Genomic DNA, 26,288 nt, shown 5'->3' on the forward strand with positions numbered 1-26,288 from the left:
AATCTAAATCGACCCTCTTTCAGCTTAAATCCATTCCTCCTCATCCTGCACTCTCTGATAAAGAGCCCCTCCTTAGCTTCTCTGTAGCCCCTCTCGGGTATTAACTATAAGGTCTCCTCAGAGCCTTCTCTCCTCCAGGCTGACCACCACCAGCTCTCTCAGTCTGTCAGCATAGGGGAGGTTATGCTCCCTCTGATCATCTTCGTGGTTTCCTCTGGCGTCCAACAGCTCCATGTCCTTCCTGTGCTGAGGGCTCCGGAGCTTTAGGAAGCAGCCCAGGTGGGGTCTCACCAAGAGCACAGGGGCAGGATCACCTCCCTCGCCTGGCTGGCCACACTTTTGATGCAGCCCAAGAGACTGCTGGCTTCCTGGGCAGCGAGTGCACATTGTTGGCTCATGTCGTTTTTCGCCCATCAGTAACCCGAAGTCCTTCAATTTTGGGTTTGGTTTTTTCCAGGATTTGTGTTCCCCTCCCAAGCTGGGAGCGGCGCAGCAAGCGGCAGAAGCGAACGGCGGCAGCAGCACCTCCCGCAGCGGCTAGAGGCGCCGGGCCCACGCCTGCCAGCTCCCCTCACGGGCGGGCTCGGAGGTGCCTCGGAGGAGCCGCGCCGAAGCCACCCCGGGAGCTCTGGAGCTACCACCTCCGCCGCCGTCACAGCCGCGATCCCTCCTTCCCCGCCCCTCCCCGCGTGGCCGCGGGACTGGGGCTGCCCGGGTGCAACCAACTGTCGCGGCGGAGAGAGGGGGGAGGAGCGCGTCCAGTACAAGCTGCGCACCACAGCACTCCTATCCACTCCCTCATTCTTCCCCCCCGTCGCTGGCCGTACCATTTCGCTGCCCGTCCGGCGCTGAGGCGCGTTGGGCTGGGATGTACCAACGTCGCGGCGGGAAAGGGGTGCCCCAGAAGGCGGCGTGACAAGGGCAGGCTATGTTTAAAGGCGCAGAGCCGACTCTCGGTCCCTGTTGTTTCGGCTGAGCGACGTGAAGCTCCCAGCACCTCATCGGGGCTTCCGTTCGCAGCGGGAAAAGGGGAGGAGCAGCCGGTTCTCCTTAACTCTTCCCCGGCGGGACGAGGATGGGCGGTCCCGCTGTGCCGCTGCTCCCCCCTTCCCTGCGTGTTCTTACCGGGTCGCTGCCGCCTCCCGCCGCCGCGGGGCCCGCGTGAGCCAGGGGGGGCGGGGGCGCGGGCGCGTCCTGGTAGCGGCCCGACATGTCGGTGGCGTTCGCGGCCCCGAGGCAGCGGGGGAAGGGCGAGATCACACCGGCCGCCATTCAGAAGGTGAGGGCCGAGGGTGAGAAGGGCCCGGCGGCAGGGGAAGGGGGGGGGCAGTCGCTTCGCGCCGCGCACGGAGGGAAGATGGGGGGGGGGGGGGGGAGGGCGGAGCACGATGGCCGCGCTGGGGCCCGGCGCTTGTTCGGAGTTCTGGGGGCAGGTGGGGGCCGTGCGCACCCTTCCTTACTCCCCTCACCCCTTCCTCAGGCTCCCTAAGGGGCCGCGGGAGTGCATTAACCCTTAAGAACCAGGCCTGGCGCCCTGTGGGGAAACGGAGGGGTCGAGTAAAGTCCGCCCTGTGAGGGGCGGCTGTGAGTGGGGCTGCGGTCAGTGTGTTACTAAGCCCTGCCTAACTTTGGGCTCTGCCTGCGCGGGGTGAGCGGTGGCTGCAGCTCCCAGGCTTGGTCCGCCCACTGGTAAGGCTCCCCCCGCCCTAAACTTTAACTGTTATTAAAGGAGAACACGGTGGTGGGAGCCAATGACAGCGACCTCGGGGGACTCCATTTAAGCTTTTGTGGGAGGGAGCGCGTTAACTCGCTGAAGCAACAAAAGAAAAGCGTGTATAGGATTTGTAATAATCCACAGTGTTTTGTGTCGGCAGGAGCAAAGCAGGATGTTCAAGTTGACTGGTAACCTGGTGATATTTAGAAACTGTAACTGAAGACTCGCACTGTTATCAGTGTAAATAGCCATGAGTCAAATAGATTACTACAACGAGCCTTTTGGGTAGATAGAGCTAACCTCTGATTTAGTAGAAAATGAGTGTCAGCAAGGTAAATGTAGAGATCAGGACCTCAGAGAAGACCCCAGAGTTCTAATGGAGACATCCACGTTTACGTAGCAGAAGTCAGTGCTTGAGGAGCATAGGTGAAAACCACATACATGCTGGGTGGAAAACTGCCTAAGGTAGTCGGTAGAAACTTCAGGTCACTGGAATGCAAGTAGTGAATGCAGGCCAATAGGTTTTTCTTGTGCTGTAGTAAAACAAGAATTTAAAACCAGGAATTTGATGGTGGTGTGCTGGCAAACCCCTAATATAGGTAAAACCGAAGAACCTTTGTAATATATGTAATCTGTCAGACACCTCGAGGTGTCTTCATCCAGCTGGAAACTAAATTATCATTTGATGGTAGGTGTGTATAACTTGTTCAAAGAATTGTTTCAGTTTTCTATTGGCAACAATCAAAATTGTGTAAAGCAGTTCCTGCAGCCCTGTCTAGTATGCAGTTGTATTCCTTCTTGTTTGCTTTCCTCTTGGCCCTTGCACTCCTTTCCCACTCCCCACAAGAGGTCCAGCTTACATGGAGACAGTGAAGAATGCAACCATCTAACTGGCAGTCTGAAGGTCCGGCTGTCTGCTAAGCTTTAAATATCTGCTGCCTTCCTCTGGAGGTTGGAAACATTCTGAGGAGAGCCTTGATTCAAAGCTGCCTTTGCAGTGCTCTGTTAGACTTTGCTATCAAAGGTATTAGCTCTTTTTTCCCTTATTATTTTTTTTTTTTAAAATGGCCACTGCGTTTCTTATGAACTTGATGTTGGTGCATGTAAATTGTCTGTAGCAGTGTGTTTGTGGTCCTCTTCAGCTACAGGTCTGTCTAATTTCTGGGGCTCAGACAGTAGCTCAAAATACTGCAGTTCTGTCTGTGTTTAGTACTAATGACAATGTTTCCAGATTTGGCAGTTTCAGGCAAAATGATTGCTCAGTGATTGTTCTTGTCAGTTCTGTTGAATTACGGGTTTGAATTTAGGAAGGCTAGGCTAGTGCGTGTAAGTCTTGAGTCGACTGCTGAGGCTTCTGACTCCATACCCTTTTCATAGTAGAGATAGATTAATTGGAAGAATAAAAGTGTTAGTATTTGTTTCTTTTTTTTGTTTCTTCCTCCTGTGGAATTTGTTTAGGTTGGAAACTTGAGAAATAAAAGTGATGTAATAACACTGTGCTTTCCTTATAGAAGTGTGAGTCTTTTCCCTAGTCTGAACCATGTCTGGAAGAAGGAGAGAGTCTTGCAGATGATTGAGATCCTGTTAGCTTTGTGAAATTTAGCGGCTGGGTAGAGTAAAGGGATCTAAACTAGCTTTCCACTGTGAGGGAACCAAGGGAGAAATCAATGCAAAATTTTCCATTTGGCACTAAACTTTCCGTTTAGTTCAGTTGACTTGGGTAGCTCGGCTGGTAGCTCAGGTTAGCCATAGGTCTGCTTACTCTTGTCTGATCAGAGTGCAGGAGAGGAGTTAAAAAGACATGAATGTGTGGATGTGCAGTTGTAGGGAACCAGTCTTTACTTTTCACATTTATGGTGCTTGGAACACCTTAGTGAACTTTTTGTAGAAAGCCATGAGATCTGCAATTTCTTATGGTGTTAGGATTTTTTTTGTCAGCATATGTTCGTATTGCTGGGCACTTCTGCAGTAGAACAGAACTATTGTTCCCCTTATACAGATTATTTATAAAGTGAATTAGAGATTCTTTGTGTAAATATGGCCTAGCTTTTCAGGGCATTTCCTTGAAAAAAACCTGTCTCTTAAGCTCAGTTTCTGTCAATAATATTTTACTTGCCTTTTATTATTAAATTTATAAACAGTTACAGGCTTTAGAAGGAGAGAAGAAACTTGGAGCATAAATTTAAGTAAATTTCTTGGTAGAGATCAAATGAAGAAATGCAAAACTTTGAGAACTTCATAAGAACTCATGCAGAAAAAGCGTAGGTATTTGAATGGGAAGTTTCACAAATGTGGCTGTAGTAGTGATTTGAAACCCTTAAACTGAAAGCCGTAAAACTGATCGGAGGGAGAAAATGGGAGCAAAATACAAATAAATTTCTATAAATAATTGCTCTATTAATGTGTGCTATAATTGTGTTCTACAAATAATCAGTTAAATAGAAATTTCTGAAATACTACTTTTTCTCTTGTTTTTAAGAACTCTGAGAAGAGGAGCAGGACTCATACTTTTCTTCAGTTTCTTTCCAAAAGGAACATGAAACTTACTGCTAACTTCTTTATTGTTTCAGATGTTGGATGAAAATAACCATCTTATTCAGTGTATAATGGACTATCAGAACAAAGGAAAGACGTCTGAATGCTCTCAGTAAGACATTAATCCAAATCTACTGTGGACTGGGTGAATTTCCATCTAGATCTCAATTCTTGATTTGTTTAGCTCATCTTGTAGAACTGTACTGTGAAGAACAGAAAAATAGTGCTACAAATACTACACTTCGAATATATGGGGTTTTATTTGCCATATTACTATCACTTCTGTCACTGAAATGTTACAACTTGTCTACTGCCAGTTGACATTCATGATGATGATGCTTATAAAAATGGGAACTGTATGAAAAAGATCTTTTTCCTCTGCATCATAATTACACTTTGGCAAAGAGGTGTTTGAAAACTACTTGCTTACCACTTGCCCAAGAACAAACAGGCTTGTCTTAAAAGTTTGGCTTGCCAGTATATCCTGTGTGGACTTGCCATCTAGTGGGGTCTCTGTAGAGTGAGCTGAGAGAACTGTGGAAGGAGTGAATTGGTAAGGAATGTAATTTTCCCATTACTCTTTTCTGGCATGGGATGATCATGGCACCCTTGTAATTGTACAAATACGGAGTCATGTCATGTGATAGATGGCACATCACAGTGTGGCTCAAAATTCCTAACTAAGGGAACTGGTAGTCTGGGACTAGGAGGAGGGTCATAAATAGTAGGTGGTTTTGCTTTAAGGGAATGCTTTTATTGTAGCATAGTTATTGTATTAAGCTGTTCACAAGCCTGTAGTTATGTATTTGTTATCTGTTCCTGCTTTCAAGGTTATTTTGTGACTGTGAGCTACACATTGAGACTCTGAAACATGGTTCTGTAGCACAAAAGTAATTACATAGAAAACTTCCAAAGCTCAGGGTCCTGTTGAAGTGTGTGCACTGTTCTTGCTCACGATTCACATACATCTATGATATCTTGTACTGGGGGATGTAATAGAAGGAGCTCTGTTTTCCTGGTATTTGTGATGGAAATTACACCAAACAGCGACACACACTCTATATGTCTCCTGGTGACTTAATTTGGGGCACCAAGTGAAATAGGTGGTAACAAGTGTCACTCAGATTTTTTTTTTTTCATGGCAAGACAGAAGCTGTAGAGAAGATATTGGCACAGTTTTGATGGAGACATTGGGAAAGATTGTGTAATAACTAGCTAAGTGTGAGTGAAAAGCTTAGGATTCCTAATAATGGTACTTTTGTAAGTCTCTTGAATCTTGTTTTGTTGGTAATTTAGAAGTAAAATAAATTCTGTTATTATTGTCTTTGTGACTTAAGATCTGTTTTGTTTATTTTGATAGATACCAGCAGATGCTGCATACAAACTTGGTTTACCTAGCCACTATAGCTGACTCTAATCAGAACATGCAGTCTCTACTACCAGCAGTAAGTACAAAATAGTCTAAAAGTAGAGAATAGATTTTATTTGGGTTCCTGGAAGTAAAAAAACAAACAAACAGACAAACAAAAAATCAAATTGAAGTGTTTGAGGTAATTGCCAAGCATCTACCTTCTGATTTACTGTACAGTGAATACATGATGCAGTATCTCTTCCTGCTGTGTTTAGACTAATCTCACTGCTTAAGTCTTACTCAAAATCTTACTTATTTGACTGAAGACTGTTATTCTGAATCAAACATGCAATGCACAGGTTATCTGTTCTGCCTCATAATCTTAGGTTTATTTATTTATTTTTTTCTTAATTGAGAACTCTAGTGGTATGAATCTTAGTCAACTCCTGAAGCAGTATTTTGTTTTTCATCTTGGTTAGAGAAAGGTGAGGAGGATGGGATTTTAAAAATTATTATTTTTTTATTTTTTGCTGGAATATTATCTGTTCTTTTCCTTCATTGAAATGAGGTTGGGTAAGTATTTGCCCGCTTTTCTGCACTGTAGATGAATCTCTTGAATTCCGTGCCACTCTCCTGTATCAGAAAACAACCTTTTTTTTAAGGCAGATAGTAATAATGTGCAAGAAATAAGGTTGTACGGGCACAACCTGAAACACTGCATCACTTTACAAATTAAGCATTTCTTGGATAATACTTGCTATCATTTTTTAAAATTTGTGGTTTTTTTGAATCTGTGTTCCTGAACTCTTTTATTTTTTAAGATACCTCGAACTTCTTCCCCTTTCCGTTGTTTATGGAACAGTAAGGAATGATACAACAAACGTTAAAATAGCTTGCTATCTTTTTGCTTTTTGTGTTAATCGGAATGCTTGGGGAGTTCATTGTGAGTAACACAAGGAAGTTCTTTATTTTTTGGTAATAAGACTTTTCTTGAATTAATATAGTCTTGATTCATTTCTGTAATATGAAGCTAAAAAGAATGTCTATAAAACAGCCATTCCTAGATACTAGTTTTTACCAACTGAAATTGAATTACTTTTTCTTTGGTCTCTGGAGAAGTGTTCTCCAATCATTGCTACTAGCGAAGCATCCTTTCAAGTTGGTACCTAGAGGACTATAGAAACGGCGCTTCATTATGTCCAACCTGTTGTGCCTGCAGAGGCTTCTACTTTTATAAATCCATGCTTGTAGCTGAGGGGGAGGGAAAGAAACCTTTTTCTGTGTATTACTCAACTAATATGTTTTTGGAAGCTTAATTCATGTCCTGGTTCTGATGACAACTGGAAATGAATTTGACCTTATCCTAGTCCCTGGTGAACAACTCTGTTCTTGAAGTGAATGTGATGACATTCTCCTCTTAAAAGAAAAGGAAGATAGGGCCAGGAAAGACTTTTGCAGATCAAGACTGAAGTGCATTTCTCATCTTGAATGTAAGGAATATTCCACAGTAGTTAAAAAATAGCATAGCATGTTTTTGCTTGAGTGGGCAGTCCACTTTGGACATCTGAAGGGGGAATAAAAAGGTAGCTTCTTGGTTTTTCTTTTAAACTAAAATACAAAATGAAATTTGTGTGTTCACTATTACCTAAGTGTAGACACTCTGACCTACCAAGTCAGATTTTTGAAGATTTTCCTGAAATGTGGTACCATAATCAGATAAAATTACTTTTTGCTGGGGTTTTTAGAGAAATATTCTTTAAATTATTTCTGTTTTCCTGAGAAATTTTAGCCAGGATAACTTGGGAACGTGCAAGCTACTTTTTATTTTCTTCAATGCAGGATGTCAGACTGTGTCAGACTCTTTTCCTGTATTGGCTTTTCATCTAAGAACTGATGAGGATCAAGTTTTCTTGGAAGTATTGCATTTCTGTTCACCATGCTTCTGTGTCAACTGTTGAATAGTCTTACTAAATTCAAAGGTTGTGGGTGGCAGCAGTCAAATATGGAGCAAGATACTGTGTGTATAAACATCTACTATTTTTAATAGTAAAATACATCAACTTTATGATACTAGTGTTGCCATAGTTTCCCACATAACTTAGGGTGGCTTAAGTCTGGATAGCTTCTGAAGTTGGATTGTGTCTGATCTATACATATCTGGAAGATTGTTCCCCTAGTAAAATATACTTTTTTTTTTTGTTTAAGTTTTATCTTATTTTTGTTTTAATTTGGTAAATACACTCTCAAAAAATTCATAACTTAAAGCATTTTATAAAAATTAAAAATTATGTGATAAAACGAGTTTGCAGAGAATGCTGCGAAGATATAGCATTCACAAAATGGTCGAGTTCACTGAAGTTTTTAATGTAAGCTAACATAACTTTATTGTATTCTCTCACAATGCTCCTTAGACTTAATGCTCCATATTGTTGCAAAGAATGTTTGTAGTCAGCGTCTGTCCACATTGTTTGGAATGTGCTAATCAAGTGACTGTACAACCTTTCCAGAGTGTGGTATTGCCTGTAGAGAACAAGAGAAATCTTACACTAAACAAAAGAATAGTGAGCTGTGCTGTGCACAGATATGCTTCTATAAAGGGGGCCTGGAAGTAAGGAAAAGCTGAAACAGGTGGAGCAATAATTGCAGGATGTGGGTGAAGGGAACTAGAAAGACTTTGAAACTCCAGTGTCATAACTTCCGTTGTCTCTGTATGCATGATAAATTTAGAGTATTCATAGAATTGTAGAACAGCTTGGGCTGGAAGGGAGCTTTAACGGTCATTTAGTCCAACCCCCCTGCAGTAAGCAGGGATGTCTTCCACTAGATCAGGTTGCTCAGAGCACGGTCCAAACTGACCTTGAGTCTTTCCAGGGAAAGGGTGTCTGCCACCTCTCTGGGCAACCTGCTCCAGTGTTTCACCACCTTTACTGTAAAATACTTCTTCCTTAGCTAATCTAAATCTACACTATTGTAGTATCAAACCATTACCCTTTGTCCTATCACAACAGGCCCTGCTAAAAAGTTTGTCCCTGTCTGTCTTACAAGTCTCCAAGTATTGAAAGGCTGCAGTAAGGTCTCTGTGGAGCCTTCTCTGCTCCAGGCAGAACAACCCCAATTCTCTCAGCCTTTTTTCGCAGGAGAGCTGTTCCATCCCTCTGATCACTTCTATGGCCTTCGTCTGGACCCGCACAAACAGGTCCGTGTATTCCTGTACTGAGGACTCCAGAGCTGGATGCAGCACTGTGGGTGCGGTCTCACCAGAGCAGAGTAAAGGGGCAGAATCACCTCAGCCTGCTGGCCACACTTCTTTTTGTGCAGCCCAGGATGCAGTTGGCCTCCTGGGCTGCGAGTGCACATTGCCAGCTCGTGTCCAGCTTTTCATCCACTGGTATCCCCAAGTCCTTCTTGGCAGGGCTGATCTCAATCTCTTCAGTACCCCTCCCAGTAGCGATACTAGGATTTGCCCCGATCCAGCTTCAGAACTTTGCACTTGACCTCCTTCAACCTCATGGGGTTCACATGGGCCCTCGTCTCCAGGCTGCCCAAGTCCCTGTGGATTTCCTCTTGTCCCTCAGGTGCGTTAACCGCACCAATGAGCTTGGTGTCATCTACCAGCTTGCTGAGGGTGCACTCGATCCCACTTTCTCTACCCTTGATGAAGATGTTAAACAGTGCTGTTTCCAATACAGACCCCTGATAGACACACTTGTCACCAGTCTGCATTGGGACATTGAGTTGTTGACTATTACCCTCAGTATGCAACCATCCAAACAATTCATGATCCACCAAATGATGCATCTATCAAATCCATATCTCTCCAATTTAGGGAAAAGGCTGTTGTAGGAGACCATGTCAAAGACCTTATAGAAGTCTGGATTGGTGACATTCATAGCTCTTCTCTTGTCCACTGATGTAGACACTCAATTCCAGAAGGCCTTAGGTTGGTTAGGCAAGAGTTACCCTTGGTGAAGTGTTGCTGTCTGTCTGAAATCGCCTACATGTCCTCCATGTGCTTTAGCATAGCTTCTAGGAGCATCCATTCCATGATCTTCCCCAGCACAGAAGTGAGGCTGACAGGTCTGTAGTTCCCAGGGTCCTACTTTCTTTCCTTTTAAAAAATGGGTACAGTGTTTCCCTTTTTCCAGTCACCAGACACTCCACCTGACTGCCATGACTTTTCAAATACCATTGAGTGGCTTGGCAACTACATCAGCCAGTTCCCTCAGGACTCCAGTATGCGTATCTTCAGGTCCCATAGATTTACATATATTCAGGGTCCTCAGCTGGTCGCAAACCTGATCTTCTCGTACACTGGAAGGGACTTCGCTTCCCGAGTCCCTGCCTTGTAGTCCATCCACTCAACAGGTGTCATAAGCAAGATTGCCAGTGAAGACTGAGGAAAAAAGGTTTCTGAGTACCTCAGCCTTCTTGTCCATTGGTACCAGTTTGCCAGTTTTGCTTATCAGGGGATTACATTTTCTTTCACCTCTTTTTTTTCTGACTGACATACCTATAGAAGCCCTTCTTGTTATTCGTTGCTTCTCTTGCCAGGTTCAGCTCCAGCTGTACCTTGTCCTTCCTGACCCCATCCTTACACAGCCAGGCAGTGTCCCTTATATTCTTTCCAGGTTACCTGTTCGTGCTTCCATGGCCTGTGCATTTCCTTCTTGCCCTTTAGTTTGACCAGCAAGTCGTCTGACCCATGCTGATCTCTTGCCTTCATTTGTTCATTTCTTACACCCAGGAAACGAGAGTTCTTGCATTCTGTGGAAAGCATCCTTAAACATCTGCCAGCTCTCTTCTGCTCCCTTGTCTCCGAGGGCAGTTTCACAGGGTGTCCTATTGACCAACTCCTTGAAGAGCTGGAAGTTTGCTTTCCTAAAACTCAGAGTCCTGATTTTAATCTTTGGCTCACCTATGTCCTTCAGGACTCTGAACTCCACCAGTGCATGATCATTGCAGGCCAGGCTGCTTCCAGTCTTGACGTCTCTGGTTACCTCACTTGCGTTGGTGACCATCAGGCACAGTATCGCATCTGCTGTCATAGGGCTGTCTGTTGCCTGGCTTGAGGAGTTACCCTCAGTGCACTCCAGGAGTCTCCTGGATTGTCTACACATCACCATGCTGCTTTTCCAGCAGATGTGGTGGTGGAAGTCCCCCAGGAGGATGAGAGCCTGTGAGTGCGATGCCTCCTGTATTTGGTGTAAGAAGACTTCATCAGTAGGCTCCGATTTATCAAGCAGTCTGTAGTAGACACCAGCCACAAAGTTCCCTTTGTTGCCTTGATCTCTCTTACCTATAAGCTTTCAACTTGCTCGTGGCTACTTTTCCAAGACTGCTCTTCTTCCCATTTCTTGATGTAGAGGGCAATGCCTCCACCCCTCCTTCCTCACAGCCTGTAGCCATCAATAGCTGCACTCCAGTCATACTATTTGTGCCACCAAGTTAAAGTAATAGCAGTCAGGTCATAGCTTTCTAGCAGTGTGGTGGCTTTTAGTGCCTCCTGTTTGTTGCCCATGCTGCATGCATTGGTGTAGTAGCAGTTCAGCTGGGCTGTTGGCTGTGTCCTCCTTAGAGAAACACATGTTAATTCCTTTTGAGTTATTTTGTTAGTGTGTCCCTGTGGGCTCCTATTACCTCAGGAGTCTCTGGCTCATCTTCCTAAGACTTCATGTGCTTGAAGCCATGAAGCATGTCCCAGAGCGACACGCTGAGGGCCCTCACCAGCACGCTGTCCCTCTGACTTTGGTGTGTCAACTTGTCTTGGGCAGGCCTGATACTATCCCCCTCCCACTTCTCATGTAATTTAGAGCTTTGTCAATGACCCCCCCCCCCGCAAAGTTATGAGCAAAGATCCTCTTCCCTGTTTGAGAGAAGTGGATGTTGTCTGACACTAGCAAGTCTGGTGTCATCCCAGTGTTGAAAACCCCCCCAGTTGTGGTGGGGACATTAGAGACAGAGCTGTGTATTAATAGTCTGGGTCCATGTGTTTCTTCTAATGTTGCTGCCCACAGCTGAAAGGAGAGAGGAGAGAGTAGCCTGTGCTCCAGATTCCCTTACCAACCATCTCGAGTCCCTGAAATTTCTTTTGATTGCCCTTGGGCTACATGTTGAAGCTTCATCACCACCCATGTGGAAGAACAGTAATGGGTGATGGGTCTGAGGACCGTGCCAGGCTAGGAAATTTTCTAGTGGTGTCCTTAAGCTGCTTCCCCAACCAGTGACTTCACCAAGATGAGGGTCTGTCTGGCACATTGGACCCTCCCTTACCCCCAGAAGGGAGTCACCTAAGACTATAACCTGTCTTTTCCTCTGTGGAGATGGTTTTGATAGCCTTTCTGACCCTGGTGACATCTGTAGTGTAGATAGACCCTCATCAATATCATCCATTGGCTGGCCTTCCAGCTTCAGAACCTCATACCTATTGTGCAGAGGCACCTGGGAAGGTGAGATGGCCAAAGAGGGGTATTTGCCTGGCCCTTGAAGCATGGACTTGTCTCTGTTCACTCCTTTCCTTTGAGCTACTGCCTTCTGCCTGGTGAGTGAAGGATACAGGATCCCTGTGATGTTGTTTTTTGATCTGTTGGGTGTTTCTGTCTCTGGGAGGGCAGAGCATGGCTCCATCAGTCTGTCTCTTCCTCAGACTCCCTGATGCTCCTTAACCTTTCTAGTTCCTCTCATAGCTTTGCTACCAGGCTGGGCAGATCAGCCACTTGGTCACAGCTATTTTCACTAATGCCGTAGTAGCGAAAGGCTCTGATGCTCCCTTCAGCCTGAGACCTGGATGGCTGCATGTTTTCATGTGAGCTCTTTCTGGGTTGCCACATCCATTCTGGCAGGTGCAGAGGAGGATTAAATTAGGAGTTCTGGGTTAAAAGACCTCCCTTCCCATCAGAAGACATACGAAGTGTGAGGTTAATCTCCTTGAGTCAACCAATCTTTTCTCAGCTGTGTGAAAAGCAGCATTATTAGCAGCAGGGCTGCGTTGGAATGTCTTTCCAGCTGGAAAAGAGTGTTGGTGTTTAAGTCTGTGTGTAAAGTTGATGCAACTTTTTGCTGACTCTTTCCAAGTTATGGCAGGTATTCTCTTTCTTGGACAGCAGTCAAAAGTCTATTTACCACCACCATATGGGATAAGCTAGCTTTCCAAGAAGGGCTTATATGGTGAGGAACACAACACTGTTGTATGGTTTTGATTTTCATTGGTGCTGCTTGTGAGGGAGGCAACAGCAAAGTTATTAGTCTCCTTGAACTGTGAAGAGCAAAGATGCAATGAAAGTTTGACTTCCAAGAGAACCTCCACAAAATAGTAATGAAGTACTGTGTTCGTATATTTCTAAACGCATTAAATCGCAGACTGCAGAACAGGCATCATATCCTCCCCAACTTTTATTTAATTTGTTTTCTTGAGAGTGTTTTAGTGGCATTAAGTCATTGCAAACTATTGAATAAAAAAAAAAACAAACCTCTTTCACACTTGGGTGTTTTCCCTCCCCTGTATGTCTTGTATTCATAAGAAAACAACCCACAACCATCACTGTATTGGGAGAAGTAGAAGGGAACTTTTGTCCTACACTCCAGGCTTTTCATTTTGATGTGATTGAGAGCAGCCCTGCAGAGAAGGACTTGGGGGTGCTGGTCGATGAGAAGCTCGACATGAGCCGACAGTGTGCGCTCGCAGCCCAGAGGCCAACCATATCCTGGGCTGTATCAAAAGAAGCATGGCCAGCAGGTAGAGGGAGGTGATTCTGTCCCTCTACTCCTCTCTTCTGAGATCTCATCTGGAGTATTGTGTCCAGTTCTGGAACCTTCAGCACAGGAATGTGGTTATGGGATGTTAAGCAAAAGAGAACAGTTTTACAATGTGTATGTGTGTATCATGAAAGAACACATCTATTGCTTATATAAAGAAACTGAAAAACTAGTTATGATGGGAAGGGAGTCTTGTAAAATTGTCAGTAGTACAAGTGTTCTAGAAGACTTAAAGGCAAAACAACTAAATTCACTGTGATTTCAGTTTTGTGGGTTGTGTCTCTTGTAGCTTATTTGTTGAATCTCTGTAACAGCCGTCCTTGTGTCGATCCACATCTTTTGAGGCCAGTAGTGTCATCCTGCTTTAGCAAAGGAGAATTTGGTATGGTGCATTTTTTAAAGTTTTCAGATTGTGGATCCTCAATACGTCCACTTATGTCATGGTCTGATAATAGAAATTGCTTTTTCAGGTTGTTCATTTTGCTCCAAAGAGGCTTTTAAACATTGGAAAGAAGTTTGACTCTTATTTGACCAGATTTCCTGTTGATAGTAATTCTTATGCTGACATAACCAGAGCTGCATGCTCAGCAGCTGCAGTTCTGCTGTGTGATGTTTTGAAGTTGTTGTGTGATGAACCAGTCTGGAGAATCAGCTCAGATTAGGTGAACAGGATGGTATTTTCGTTCTGTATTAGTTCAGATTAACCGCAGGGCTTTGTAAATGGCTGTGTTGGCGCAACTGGAAGGATAGTATTGGGAAATGGAGAGCAGCTGGAAGGAGTGTCTTAAGCCAGCAATTCCACTGAAAAAAAAATTTTTTTTTCAGTAGTGTACTCCACTTTAAATAACAGGATCACTCTGGCTTCTGTAAGCTAGTTTGCCTGTATTGCTAATCAGGTGTGTCCACATGGGGAGCTAGTGCACTGTACACAAAAAACTACTTATCTGTGGCTGATGTAGAAATCAGTAGAAATAGCAGCCAATTTGAGTTAGGAGTGTGCTCTAAAGTGTAATTGTTTCATGCTTGAGGATGTGATTTGCTTCTCTGTAGTACACTATCTGCACAATAAATAAATGTTTCAACCCGAGGCAGGCTGCTGAGAGCTGTGCCAGGCAGTCTGGTAACATAGATGCAGAGTCATTTAGCCTGTATGGTTTTGCTGTTTCCCAGTGAAGTACTCTGAAGGTTCTTCAGCATTCTTTCTGCTTTAATCGAGTTTATGTAAGGCCTTCTAAATGGAATAGAGGTGGAATTTTTCTCTTGGGTTACTGCATGCAAGCAAAACCTGTAAGCATTGGACCAGATGTTAAACCATCTTAAAAACCGAAGAGACAGGAGGTAAACAGCCATGAAACAAAAAGCTCCTGCTTTTGAGGACAGATAGCAACTGCAGTACAGAGTACTTGTGACATGTTTTTTTCTATAGCTCAGTGTTCTCCAGGTTAATGTCCACAGTTAACTTATTCCTAGTCACTTAAAATAAAACCATCTGAGTTCATACCAGATTGTTTAACTTTTGATTTGAATAATTTCCAATTAATATCAAGAGATAAGAATTTTGTGTGATTATTTTTGAAGTATCAGAAGAGCTGTTGCTATGTAGACATTAAGTATTTTATGGTTAAATTTTCTGGTTGTTAAAATGATGCTAAAGAACATTTATACAGTGATATTTTTATGCAGTGACATGCTATTTGAAACAACTAAAGATCCCAGTTTCCTCTTTAAACAAAGTGTTTAAGTATTACATTATGCACTATTTTAACAACTATTAAGTCAGAGTTAATGTGATTTTTTTTAAGATACTGATGTAAATCAAGGTTTTGAAACTGGTTATCATTCTAAATTTAGAATTCTTACTCCTGGTGTCACAACTGGTATTCCCAACCTTGAGAGCACAAATAGTGGAATATCCTGCACCTTGTAGAAAAGTTGTAACCCAATTAAATATATCTCACTTCTTTCAACTCTCAGAATTGTATTGCTTTATGATCTTATTTCCCGGTCTGACACCTCAGTAAGTACTCTGCAGGTGCCATCACCACCTATCAGCAGAGTACTGTTCTCTGAGACTGGGACAGATGCTGTGATGTTAGCGTGGCAGGGTACCTTCAGCGGTAGGATATTTGCTTTGCAGAAAGTGGTGTTGAAGAATGGAAAGCAAAGGTGGTTGATGACTTAGAGCTTCTATTAGCAAGATCAGAAAGCTTTTATGTTTGTGTTCAGTGTAGCTTTTAATTGCTATTCTGAGAGAATTTCAAGAAAATCGTATCTTTGATAGAGTACTTGAAATATCTGTTGCTGTTTGTATTGATTTTATTGATGACTGAGTTGGTATTCTGTCTCAGTTTTTATAACAATAAATGTTCCATAAACAATTCTTTCAACTTGCTATTGATACTAAGAAAAATCTGATAGCATAAAGTAGGGCAGAGAAGAGATGATAGATGCAAGTTCCAGGTGTACAATTCCACTATGGCAGCTTTCATTGTTTACTGTCTTGCATTTGATCCAATTTATTACTTAAAAGAAAACGCTCTTAGAAATGCAGTTCGGCTATTGTTTTTAAGTGTATGCTTTCAAGTAACTTTTGAGTTTAGTAGGATTTTGTTTGCTGAAAGTTGTCAGTTAAAATTTAATGGGTATTTTTCTTGGCTTTTGTTTAAGTTACAGTAGCAGTCTTTTTCCAGGTCAGATTTTGGAATTGGACAAAACAGATTTTAATTTATTTTTTTCATGCTCTGATAAATTTTAAATGCTCATAGAAGCTATAAATTGTAATCTGTGTGTTTAGGGAAGTGAGCCAAACATCAGTCTTTATCAAGTGGAGCTATGTCTAACATCTTACTTCTAATTCTTTAATTTACTTTTTATGGATAGTAAAATAGTTAACATTTTCTGCTTAACAGTTGGAATAAAATCAGTAGTGATTTTAATTTCCATTCCTTTCTGTCACTCATCCAGCAGAAAGAGGGAAGGAGCCTTTCCTTTGCTTCAGTTAATCTAAGTATATTGGAATGTAATTTCACCTTTTGTGTCTAGACTGAATGGGCAGGGTTCATGTTGAATAACTTTATTTTCACAATGAGTGGAGGGTTTCTTTTCTCTTTTCATGTGTAGTGCATATTACTGGGGATAGTTAATTTCCTCAACTTCTGTAAAGATCAGAAAAGGTTAAATGACCCAGGTTTTGGGTTTTTTGGAGGGACTGATGGTGGTGGTTACATTTTAATTAAAGTTGATTTAGAAATAGTGTATCACCTGTGAAAGCCTGGATCAACTCTGATAGAAATGGGAAAGCTGCTATTTTAAAACAATTTTTTTTCTTCTTTTCTTCTGGCTGCAGCCAGTAGAAAAGTACTCTGGAGGGATTTCACTGGGGAATAATTATATCTGCAGGATACTTTTCCTGAGAGTAATTAAAGAGTAGTGATTGGTGTATGACCCTGTCATGAAGGCTTATAACACACTTTTAAAATATCCTGTATAACTGTTTCAGTTGCAGATGTGTCTGTGTAATTACCTCCGAGTCTTATTTAAACTTTGTTCTAGTGTCTCGTGTTGGTCAGTTCCTCAGGTTTATGTGATTTGTGTGGTGTCTTGTATGTTTAATGTTATTCCTTAATGTATTGACCATTCTTCTGGGATTTTCTTTGTTGCTAAAGCATAAATCGGATGATATATTTTTTGTATCTCTATCATATATTACTTTGTATTTCTGTCATATCCTCTTATGTTCATTTCCTTTCGATGTAAAAAAACCCAAGTGTTTAAAAAATGCATCCTTATTTACTTGTTTCAGATGACAGACATTTAAAGTCTTTAATCACTGATCACTTGTCTTTGGAATCCTTCTGATTTTACGGTATCTTTTTGTGTTTGATTTCCTCAAATCAAACACCTATCATGATCATAAATGCCATGGCTTTTTTATCTTGTATATTGTACTTCACTTTTGGTATAACAAGTACTGCAAGTAATCAGAAGGTGAACACAGATATTTTGAATACTTTTTATGGATTATTTTTAATTTTTTTTTTCTATCAAACTCTCTGGGTAGTGGTCTTTTTTTTTTCCTCTGGATTAGTTGCAGTAGGGGTTTCTTCATGCTGAAAAAAGAGTGGTTCAAAATTCAGTGTTATTGCCGTATATCTACCCATGCTGAATTTCAACTGGCACCGTTCTGCTAGTTTTCTTCCACAGTTTTCAGTAATTAATGTTGCAGCATCTTCAAGTGTTGACATTTACCAACAAATTTCTACAGGGGACGTCTATATGTTCTTTTATTCTTTGAACTTCATGTAAGGTTATTGCTTATTTCTTCCCTTTGGGCATTTTCTGATCAGAGAAAGTGTATACCCCTGGACAACATATTTTTCAAAATGGCTTTGCAAAAACTTGTATTAAGAGTTTTTGTTAAATATGCAGCTAAGTTGTTTAATTTATATATTTGAAAATTTCTAATGGATTAGAAAAATAGTACTTCCCTATATTGACACTTCACTAATTCATCTTTGTTTTTATCATCCTTGGAGTTTTAGAACACTCATAATTATTTTTATTAATTTATTTGTAGCTTGGGGAATGAGACTTGAAGTTTTATGATTCCTAGAATTGGTCCTACTGCTTTTTTACAAAAGAAGGCACAGTGCTTGCATTCCTTCAAGTCATCTTATAGTGTAGTTTTGGGGTTTTTTTTAATGCAAGAATGATTTTTTTTTTTTTTTTTTTAGCAGCTTGGACCTTTTTCTTGCACAGGAATCTGAAATGGGTTCATCCAGCTCTTTGGGCTGTTTCCATATCCAGAAGCTCTTCTTGCTAAATTATCTTCTGGTTGTACCTTTTTGGGTGTTTTTAATTACTCCCTCAGTTCTATCAATTCCCTGTGGTTTGTGAGGTCTCTTGCAGGTTATTGTATCTAATGGGATTTTTTTTAATCCTTATTACTTTTTCTTTCTGTCCTTGAATCTTTGTGCTGTCAACGCTGCTTTTTTTGATCACTGCAGCATTTGTCTTAAACAACAATTGCTTTTAAAACTTCCAGAATAAACGTCAAAGTTAGAGTATATACTTTTGTCTTAAATAACCGTTGAAGGCTTTTTGTCCATCTTTCCATGCATAAGGACTTGCCTGTGTTTGTGCAAGAACATCTGCAGGATAGCTAAAACCTAGGTATAATCTAATATTTTTTAGTACTTTGTAGTATTTTCCATTATCTGCACATTGTGTGGACAGTAGGTTTACTAATGATTTATGCTTGGAATCCAAGAAGTTAATCTTAATTCGAACATATTTCAATTTGGATGGTTTTTGGCTTTCCTCTTTTTTATGAACTAGGGCTGTTCTTAGGCTCTGAGTTGTAGCTGCTCATGTGGTGGTAGCAAGTGTGTCAATTTCACTGGTATTTCAAAAAATACTTTATTAATAAAAATTTAAAGTAGTCTCTGGTTTTTTTTTGTTTCTCTGTATTCGGTTTTAGATAATATCTATTAGATGCAAGAGTAGGATGATAGTGAGCTTTTGCAGATTAAGGGAAGGAGTACTTAACTGAAGTTGCTTTACTTTGGTTGCTCACTAGTGGAAGATGATCAGGCAAAATGGAGCAGCATTTCACTCACACTATTCAGAGAGTAGAGCTAGCTTTCACTTCTACTTTTTCTGCCTTCTGCCACTTCTGCTGTAAGATGAGAGGTAAACTCGTTTATACAATGTCATTCTCTTCATCATTTAGGGATGTAAGAGAAGTCTACTCGCTTGCATTTTCCTTCATCTCCTTCCTTCGTCCTGCTGAAAAAAATCCTTTCATTAATTTGTGGACAAATTTTTAAAATACTGCAGAGAAAATAATACCCAGTTGAGGTATTTGGAGAAATGCTGAGAAAATAAACTAATACCATTCCCACATTTCCACTGAGAAATGAATACCTTTGTGCATCTCCAAAGCTAAAAAGGAGATTTGTCTTGTGCTCATTTGGAAAGTTTTACTCTTTTTCTACTGTATTACATCTTGTCTTTATGAATGTCCTGATGAGTAGGTGTAGGTATAAAGGGGACTGGGCTACTTGGGTACTTAGGGATCAGCCCCCTGGTTCTTTATATAAAGAGCAATGTTAAAAATACACACATGCTTGTCTAAAGGGGAAGGTTTTGAATGAGTAGTTACAGCCTTTTAGAGAGGGTCCTCAGATGCCAGAGATCCAGGTATTCACTCTCACGGAGGTGATTTTTAGTCCCTTGAAAGCATTCGCCTAAGGTACGTGAGGAGGATTGTACAGTTTCGCGGGTGTTTTTAATAGGAAAACAAAGCTGTCTACTAGCAGTTTCTGTCTCCTTTCCTTGCCGTGAGGAGAACCTAATGGTAAATTCCCCTTCGTATTTACTGTTTTTCTTGCTCTCCCTCTTTGAACTCTCAAGGTTATTCACTTATTTTCCTCACAATTTCATTAGGAAATTTGCCAAAAACATCCTTTCTAGGCAGCTGTCTCTGGACCTTTGGAGGCCAGCACTAATGTGCTTCCAGTCTGTAGGGGGTGTTTGGCATGGAGTTATGAACTAGGCCTTCAGCGCTTCCAGGGAGAGCGGGGAAGAGATTGCAAACGCTTTACCACACCCAGGTGCAAATTTTTGCTAGTCTATGAGCATTCAGAGGCTTTCATCTCTTGTTGTACCTGTTTCGTCCTGGTGCAAGGTCTGTTAACAGCAACAAATTGTTGATGTGAGAGAGTTGTAATGGAAGAGTTATTTTTCTGTTTGCCAAATGTTACTTTGAAGGAAAGCTTTTATGTGTGGGAGGAGGGAGCGACTCCAGCAATCCTAAACTGTTCAGATATCATTTTTTAATGAGGCATTGATTTGTGTTTTTTTTATTTTAAAGCGGTACTTGAAGGTACTGTAGTGTTGTCTGCATGTAATGCTTCATGTAAAATTGATTGAAATATTAAACGTTTTACTGAAATTAATATTGGGAGGAGTTATTTGTATCCAAAAGGGCAAGAAATGCATTTCAGAGCTTTCTTTCATACCCTGCTGAACAATATAGACAACTGCTGTACCATATGTACATATAATATATTTGTCAGACTAACTGCTTCTTGTGTTTGACTAAACTGTCTCCTTTCAGCCACCCACACAGAATATGCCTATGGGTCCGGGAGGGATGAGTCAGAGCGGCCCTCCCCCACCTCCGCGCTCGCACAACATGTCTTCAGATGGTATGGTAGGTGGGGGCCCTCCTGCACCACACATGCAGAACCAGATGAACGGCCAGATGCCTGGTAAGTTTTTCTCCTCTAAGACATTAACACCAGCGTTGCCTGGCAACTGAAACGACATGGGGGCTCAGGGGATACTAGATTGTTGATGACAAAACTGCTTTGAATGCCCCCGAGTACAAGCTCTCTTAGAGTTTGTTAGCTACAGAGCTACGTGACCTGTATTCAGTGTTTATCAGGCTGCCCTTGGGCTTTGATGTAGCTGACACACAGCATTCCTCTGATGAACAGAACTGGCTAAATTTAGTCTGTTTGAAACCATGCAGTACAGCTGGCTTTAGAAGGCTTATTGGGGAAAGGTATTGGCCTGTGGCTGAGTGAATACAAATCCTTCCATAAAAAGGTAACATGAAATCATCGTAGTTAAATAATTATATAATAATAAAATAGTTACATCTTAAAGAGGGTCTTTTGAATGTGAGTAAATGTAAAAAAAAAAAAAAGAAGCCTTTATACAGAAAGTCATCCAGATTCCACTAATCCTCTGTGTTCTTTATTATTGAAGATGTGTTGGATCATAAGGGATTTGTAAAGAAATGGCCTCCAGATTATTGTTCTAGGTGTAAATTTAAGTCATTTTTTATGCCATCCTGTTTTGTAATAAAAAGAGAAGTGCTTGGGAAGTCAGAAACAAAGCAGTGAAACAAGATGATAAAATTCCACATTGTGCCTGCCAGTACTGGGTTTGGGGTAACTATTCCCTTTAGCAGTCATATCAGAGTGGAGTAGGCCCTGGATAAGCTTGCTTCTTTATGTAGAAGCTGTTTGCAGAATTTCTACTCATAAAGTCATGCTGCCTATTTCATGTGAATTGGCTTTCAGCTTAATATTGCGTTCCCAGGATTGCTTTTGTTCAGTACCCCTTCATTTTTTTGTATGGAGGAACTTTTTGTACAGAAGCTCTTCAAGGTATTGGTTCTTCCAAGAAAGGAAACTGTTATCAAAGGATCTTTGGAAATTCATCTGTTCATGGTCACAAGGATAAGCTCCACAATAGCAAACACAGTAAATAAAAATGCAAAATTTAATATGAAGTAAAAGATAGTGTTTGCTGCAGTCTCTAATTCCTATGCAAATCTTGATAAAACAGACCTGATAGTGTTAGTGACTGCTTTTGTGAGAAGAGTACCTGAATAGCCTCCAGAGGCTGTGTCTAAGAAGTGTCATAAAAGATCTAGAGAAGTTAGTTTCATCGTAGATGTTGGGTCAGGGTTTGCATTTAGAAGTGGAAAGAGCAATATATGCTGCTCCCTAAGTAGGGCAGAGATATTCTGGTTGTGGAGTTTTCTATCCATCTAAGATCCATCATCTCCCATGGAGAATAGCATTGCCTCTCACAAATCAGTCTCTTTGACCCTCTAGTGTAATCATAATATTGTTATTATAATGATCTTTTTCGAGGAGAAGGATTACTAAGTCACAATGTGAGCATAATGACTTCACTGTAGAGCCACGGGGGAGAAAAGTCACTCCTTAAACATACATATTTTGTAATTAGATAGAATAAGAAAAGAGCTCTTATGGAAATACGTGAAAAATAAATAGGTTTGTTTTGGTATTCACCTAGACAGATACTTAACTACAGTTTCCAACTAAGCTTTAATTTAGCTTTTTTTTCCAACATATGCCCTTTTTTGAATGTCTGTTCCAGCCCTTTTTGGTTTAAGGTTGTCTCTGAGGATGTGAAGATAAACAGCTTAGGATAAGGACATCTCCAATATCAGAAAGCCATGCTAAAATTATTTTATAGTTAAGCATTGGAGAAGGGGAAATGGAATCATCTTGCTACGTGGATAGATGAATGACTTTATTTTTTATTTTTTTATGTGTTTGCTAGTTTGCCTGTATGTGAGCTTTTCTGTATTTCATAGGCATGTATTTCCAATCATTTCTGCAGTGTATGCATTTGCTTTCTGTTTATAGGGCATTTACTCTAAACTTATGCAGACACTTTGGTAGAAGCCAGATACCTTTTATTCCTTAAATATCTGGAAAAAATGATCTGTCAAAACCAAGTAAAGTCAATGACATGCATACTGAAAGATTCCAGGATTGACAACCATGAGTTGACCAGCCTGGAAGAAACAAAATGCAGACTCCTAAAAATACCAGTTAAGGATTTCTGGAAAGCCTTGTCTGAGCAGGGGCTTCTACAGGCCTGACTATGTGTGAAAGGGTTAACGGGAGGATTAAAAGAACTACTTAGTGATGTTTAGGGCATTAGATGATTTCAAGTTCTGCCACAGACCTGTCGCAGGGCAAAGGATGATCTTTTTCATACTTGTGTCCTTGATTATAAAGGGCCTGAAGTGCTGTTGAGGCCCTTAATTGCATCCCCTGACAAATGAATGTCTGTATTCTCTAACCAGTGAAGACAGTCATGACAAGCCTTTTTCAGCCTATGGTGGAATTGAGTGTTATCTGCACCTGTGACAGAATATGGTCTTTACCTGAAAAAATTACTGTCTGAAGAGTTACATTGACCAAGAGTTTGTGTGATGCAAAGTAAGAGTGATCTGGGTTTGGAAAGAGATGATGAACAGCATTGTGCTGGTGGCAAGTTATCATCCTGATTTCTTGGGCTTGTTTTATCATATGTAGAAAGTTGAAAGATGTGACTAGCCGTAGAGTTCTCTGACCTTTGTCCTGGTACTGGTAGGTAACCTTCTGGAATAACAGATGCTTGCGTATTACCAGCAAGTTCTTTCAAAGTCTTCTTTCCTTCCTGCAAATGTAGTCTAAAAAGCACTTAGCTGGGCTTGTAGCTTCTCAGAGCTAAAATAGTCCATAAGTGCTTAAGAGTAAAAAGGACCTCTGATTATAGTTATGGTATAGGTATATGGTGTGGTATAGTATAGGTATAGATATTTGTTCCACTAACTTTATTATAATACAGAATCCAGTTAGTATAGCATAAAGCAGTTACCTTAATGGCACATACTTCATATCTCAGTCATTCATTCATATTCCATTCATATTCTGCTCTTCACATTTCATTTATTCATTAAAAAAATAATATCAGCAGTTGTTATGTGCAGGAGAGCCCTGTGAAGTGTTTTGGCAAACTATAAAACACTTGATTTTTAAAGCGTGTTCTTGCTATTTTCATTTGCAAGGTATTTCAGTACTAGTCTTAGCTTTTCCTTTATGCTTGTATTCCTCACTAGCAAACAACACGAGTTTGTCCACATGCCTGACTTTTTCTTATGAGTACTTTCTCCTGTTTTGGTGCTACCTGAGATATGAAGTATAAACCAGCCTTTTAGAGAATTTTAGTTTTTCACCTTCTCCTTTGCAATGATTTCTGCCTTCCCATTTTTGCTTCTTATATTACCAGTTTTTAAAAACTTATTCCACCGTGTGCTTGGCTAACTTTACAATCTATTACTGACAATTTCTTCCTTTAAGCAAAACGGAACAAACTTGCTCCCAGGTCCTGACTTTCTGGCGCTAACCCTGTGTATTTCTTCGTTTACTTAGGAAAGAAGTTAAATAGTCTCCTAGCAGTGCTGCAATAGTAGTTTGAAAGTACAGCCTGGAGCTTTTTTTCACATCAGCTTTATTTTAACCATGAGATTGATCTAATGGTTAGAGATAATGTCACTTTCTCAGAATTAAACTGACCCCATGTTCTCACTATTACAGACTTAGGCAGTGTTGAAGAGGGGACAGTGTAGGCATCTGTACTTCTCTGTTGTAATAATTCTATTCCTGAGTTATTTTTTCTGTATTTGTGGTGGATCTGCCTTTGTACAATTCAGCAATCTCTACTCACCTTATTTTGCAGGAACAGGGAACTGTGTGTATGATAACCTTTTTTTTAGCTTTTTCACTTTCCTTGGTAAAATAAGCTTTTATGTGTTGATTTCAGTAAGGTTTCTTGGAAAGGGCAAGAGGATAAACATTCTTCAATGTATTCTCTGTTCGTGTTGGCTTTTAGTAGCTGTGTTACTTGATCATTTTTATTTTTTCCTTCTGCATCTTTTTGTTAGCAGGTGAGGTGGTATTGCCTGTATGACCTTGTGTACAATATTAAATCCTTATTTTTGCCTTCATTATGTCCTAGATTAGTGCACTTATTTCTTTAGTCAAGACAAATTGGAAGCTGTTTACATCTAAAGGGAGATTTTAAAAATCTTTTTTTAATGGAAAAAAATGTAATGGAAACAGTATCCTCCTGCAACTGTATCAGCATAGTTTCTTCAGGTGATTCTTTCAAAGTTTTTCGTATTTCTTAGGGGTTTTTGTAGCTTAAGAAGAAAATCCTGTGGTATGCTTGGCAACAATGGCATCTTCTTGGTGAACTCTGTGTATATATATCAACTCTTGCCCTGTTCAGAGAACAATTCAATTCTAAAGTGTTATCAGAAAGAGGGGTAAATAAAGAGTGAAAAGATATAGTTTGCCTCGTGGGTATGTGAGCAAGTTGTTCTTCCTTTGCAAGCATGAGAGGTGAGCTCATAATTTGATGGCTGTCCATCCAGTCAGTTGTCATCTCCCATCCTAGTAATCTGTAAATACTGTTGTGGAATATTGGCTGTAGAGTCAGCATTCAAACAATGTTAAGTATACCTTCAGCCATTTTCGTTCTACATTTATTTGTACTATGTCAATGTTAATACTGCCTGACTTCTGGAAAAAAGAATTAGCTGTTACTTTAAGAAAAGTGTCTAATACCGTTTGTTTGCATAAACAAATGTTACAGCTACTGTAACAATTACAAAGCTGTGATAGAGCTACTAAGTTGGCTGTTAAATTGACCTTGTACAGTTCAGGTTAAAATTCAGGATGATTTGTATGTCTAAGACTAGTTTTGCATACGATATGGATATAAGATGAGCTATGTGATAATTTACACCTTTTGTTTTTGTAGTGTCAGCTGCTCAATAAAATAAGATATATTGCATGGCAGAGCTGAACTTTGACTGTTATTAACTATTATTTTTAATTTAAGTTGGGAAATCATGAGCAAGCTCTGTTTTCACTTTGTTTTAGTGGAATTATATTTAATGACTTTTATTTAGCTTTGTGATTCAGTATGACTATATTTGCTTATTCTGTGATTCTTCACATAGAACCGTTTTTCCTCTTTTCTTTCTGAAGGACCTAACCATATGCCTATGCAAGGACCTGGACCTAACCAACTCAATATGACAAACAGTTCCATGAACATGCCTTCAAGTAGCCATGGATCAATGGGTGGCTATAATCACTCGGTGCCATCCTCGCAGAGTATGCCAGTGCAGAATCAGATGACTATGAGCCAGGGACAGCCGATGGGCAACTATGGTCCCAGACCAAACATGAACATGCAACCAAACCAAGGTAAGTGAAATTAAAAGACCAGCTGTCTTTTCTTGTAGATTTCCTTCTCTAAATGCATTTGTACTCATGTTTGTAAGATCCTTCCTCCCAAGTGTCAGTGACTTCTTATTTATTTGCAGACATTTAACTGTATTCAGCTGTTGTGTGAGAATCTGGGAATGGATCTACTTTCATCAGTTATAAGTTTGAACTGCTGTTTCTCTTTGTCAGACTTTATACTTCTAAGTGTTACTAATGCTTGACTTGATAAAATATATCTCTAGTCTTTTGGGTAAATTGAAAAAATTAAAGTCAGGTAGCCCTCAGACTTTTATACCCAATTAATCTTTGTTCTTTGCTG

The 26,288-nt window shown here is 40.7% G+C and overlaps 1 protein-coding gene across 4 annotated transcripts in view; it reads left to right on the forward strand.

Annotated features, from left to right (window-relative positions):
- The first annotated feature begins 928 nt into the window (after window positions 1-928).
- Window positions 929-26,288, forward strand: part of SS18 (SS18 subunit of BAF chromatin remodeling complex) — a 42,205-nt gene continuing 16,845 nt past the window's right edge. The window contains exons 1-5 of one of the 4 annotated variants that reach the window (XM_054059186.1): window positions 929-1,279; window positions 4,285-4,361; window positions 5,610-5,694; window positions 20,473-20,626; window positions 25,727-25,948. In XM_054059186.1, the coding sequence (XP_053915161.1) occupies window positions 1,211-1,279; window positions 4,285-4,361; window positions 5,610-5,694; window positions 20,473-20,626; window positions 25,727-25,948 (607 nt within the window). In that variant the 5' untranslated portion in view covers window positions 929-1,210. Of the gene's footprint in view, window positions 1,280-4,284; window positions 4,395-5,609; window positions 5,695-20,472; window positions 20,627-25,726; window positions 25,949-26,288 lie in introns of those variants that run through there. The other 3 variants (XM_054059189.1, XM_054059187.1, XM_054059188.1) reach the window with 3 other exon arrangements.

This window comes from Cuculus canorus, chromosome 2 (assembly GCF_017976375.1).
Source record: "Cuculus canorus isolate bCucCan1 chromosome 2, bCucCan1.pri, whole genome shotgun sequence".
Lineage (NCBI taxonomy): Eukaryota > Metazoa > Chordata > Aves > Cuculiformes > Cuculidae > Cuculus > Cuculus canorus.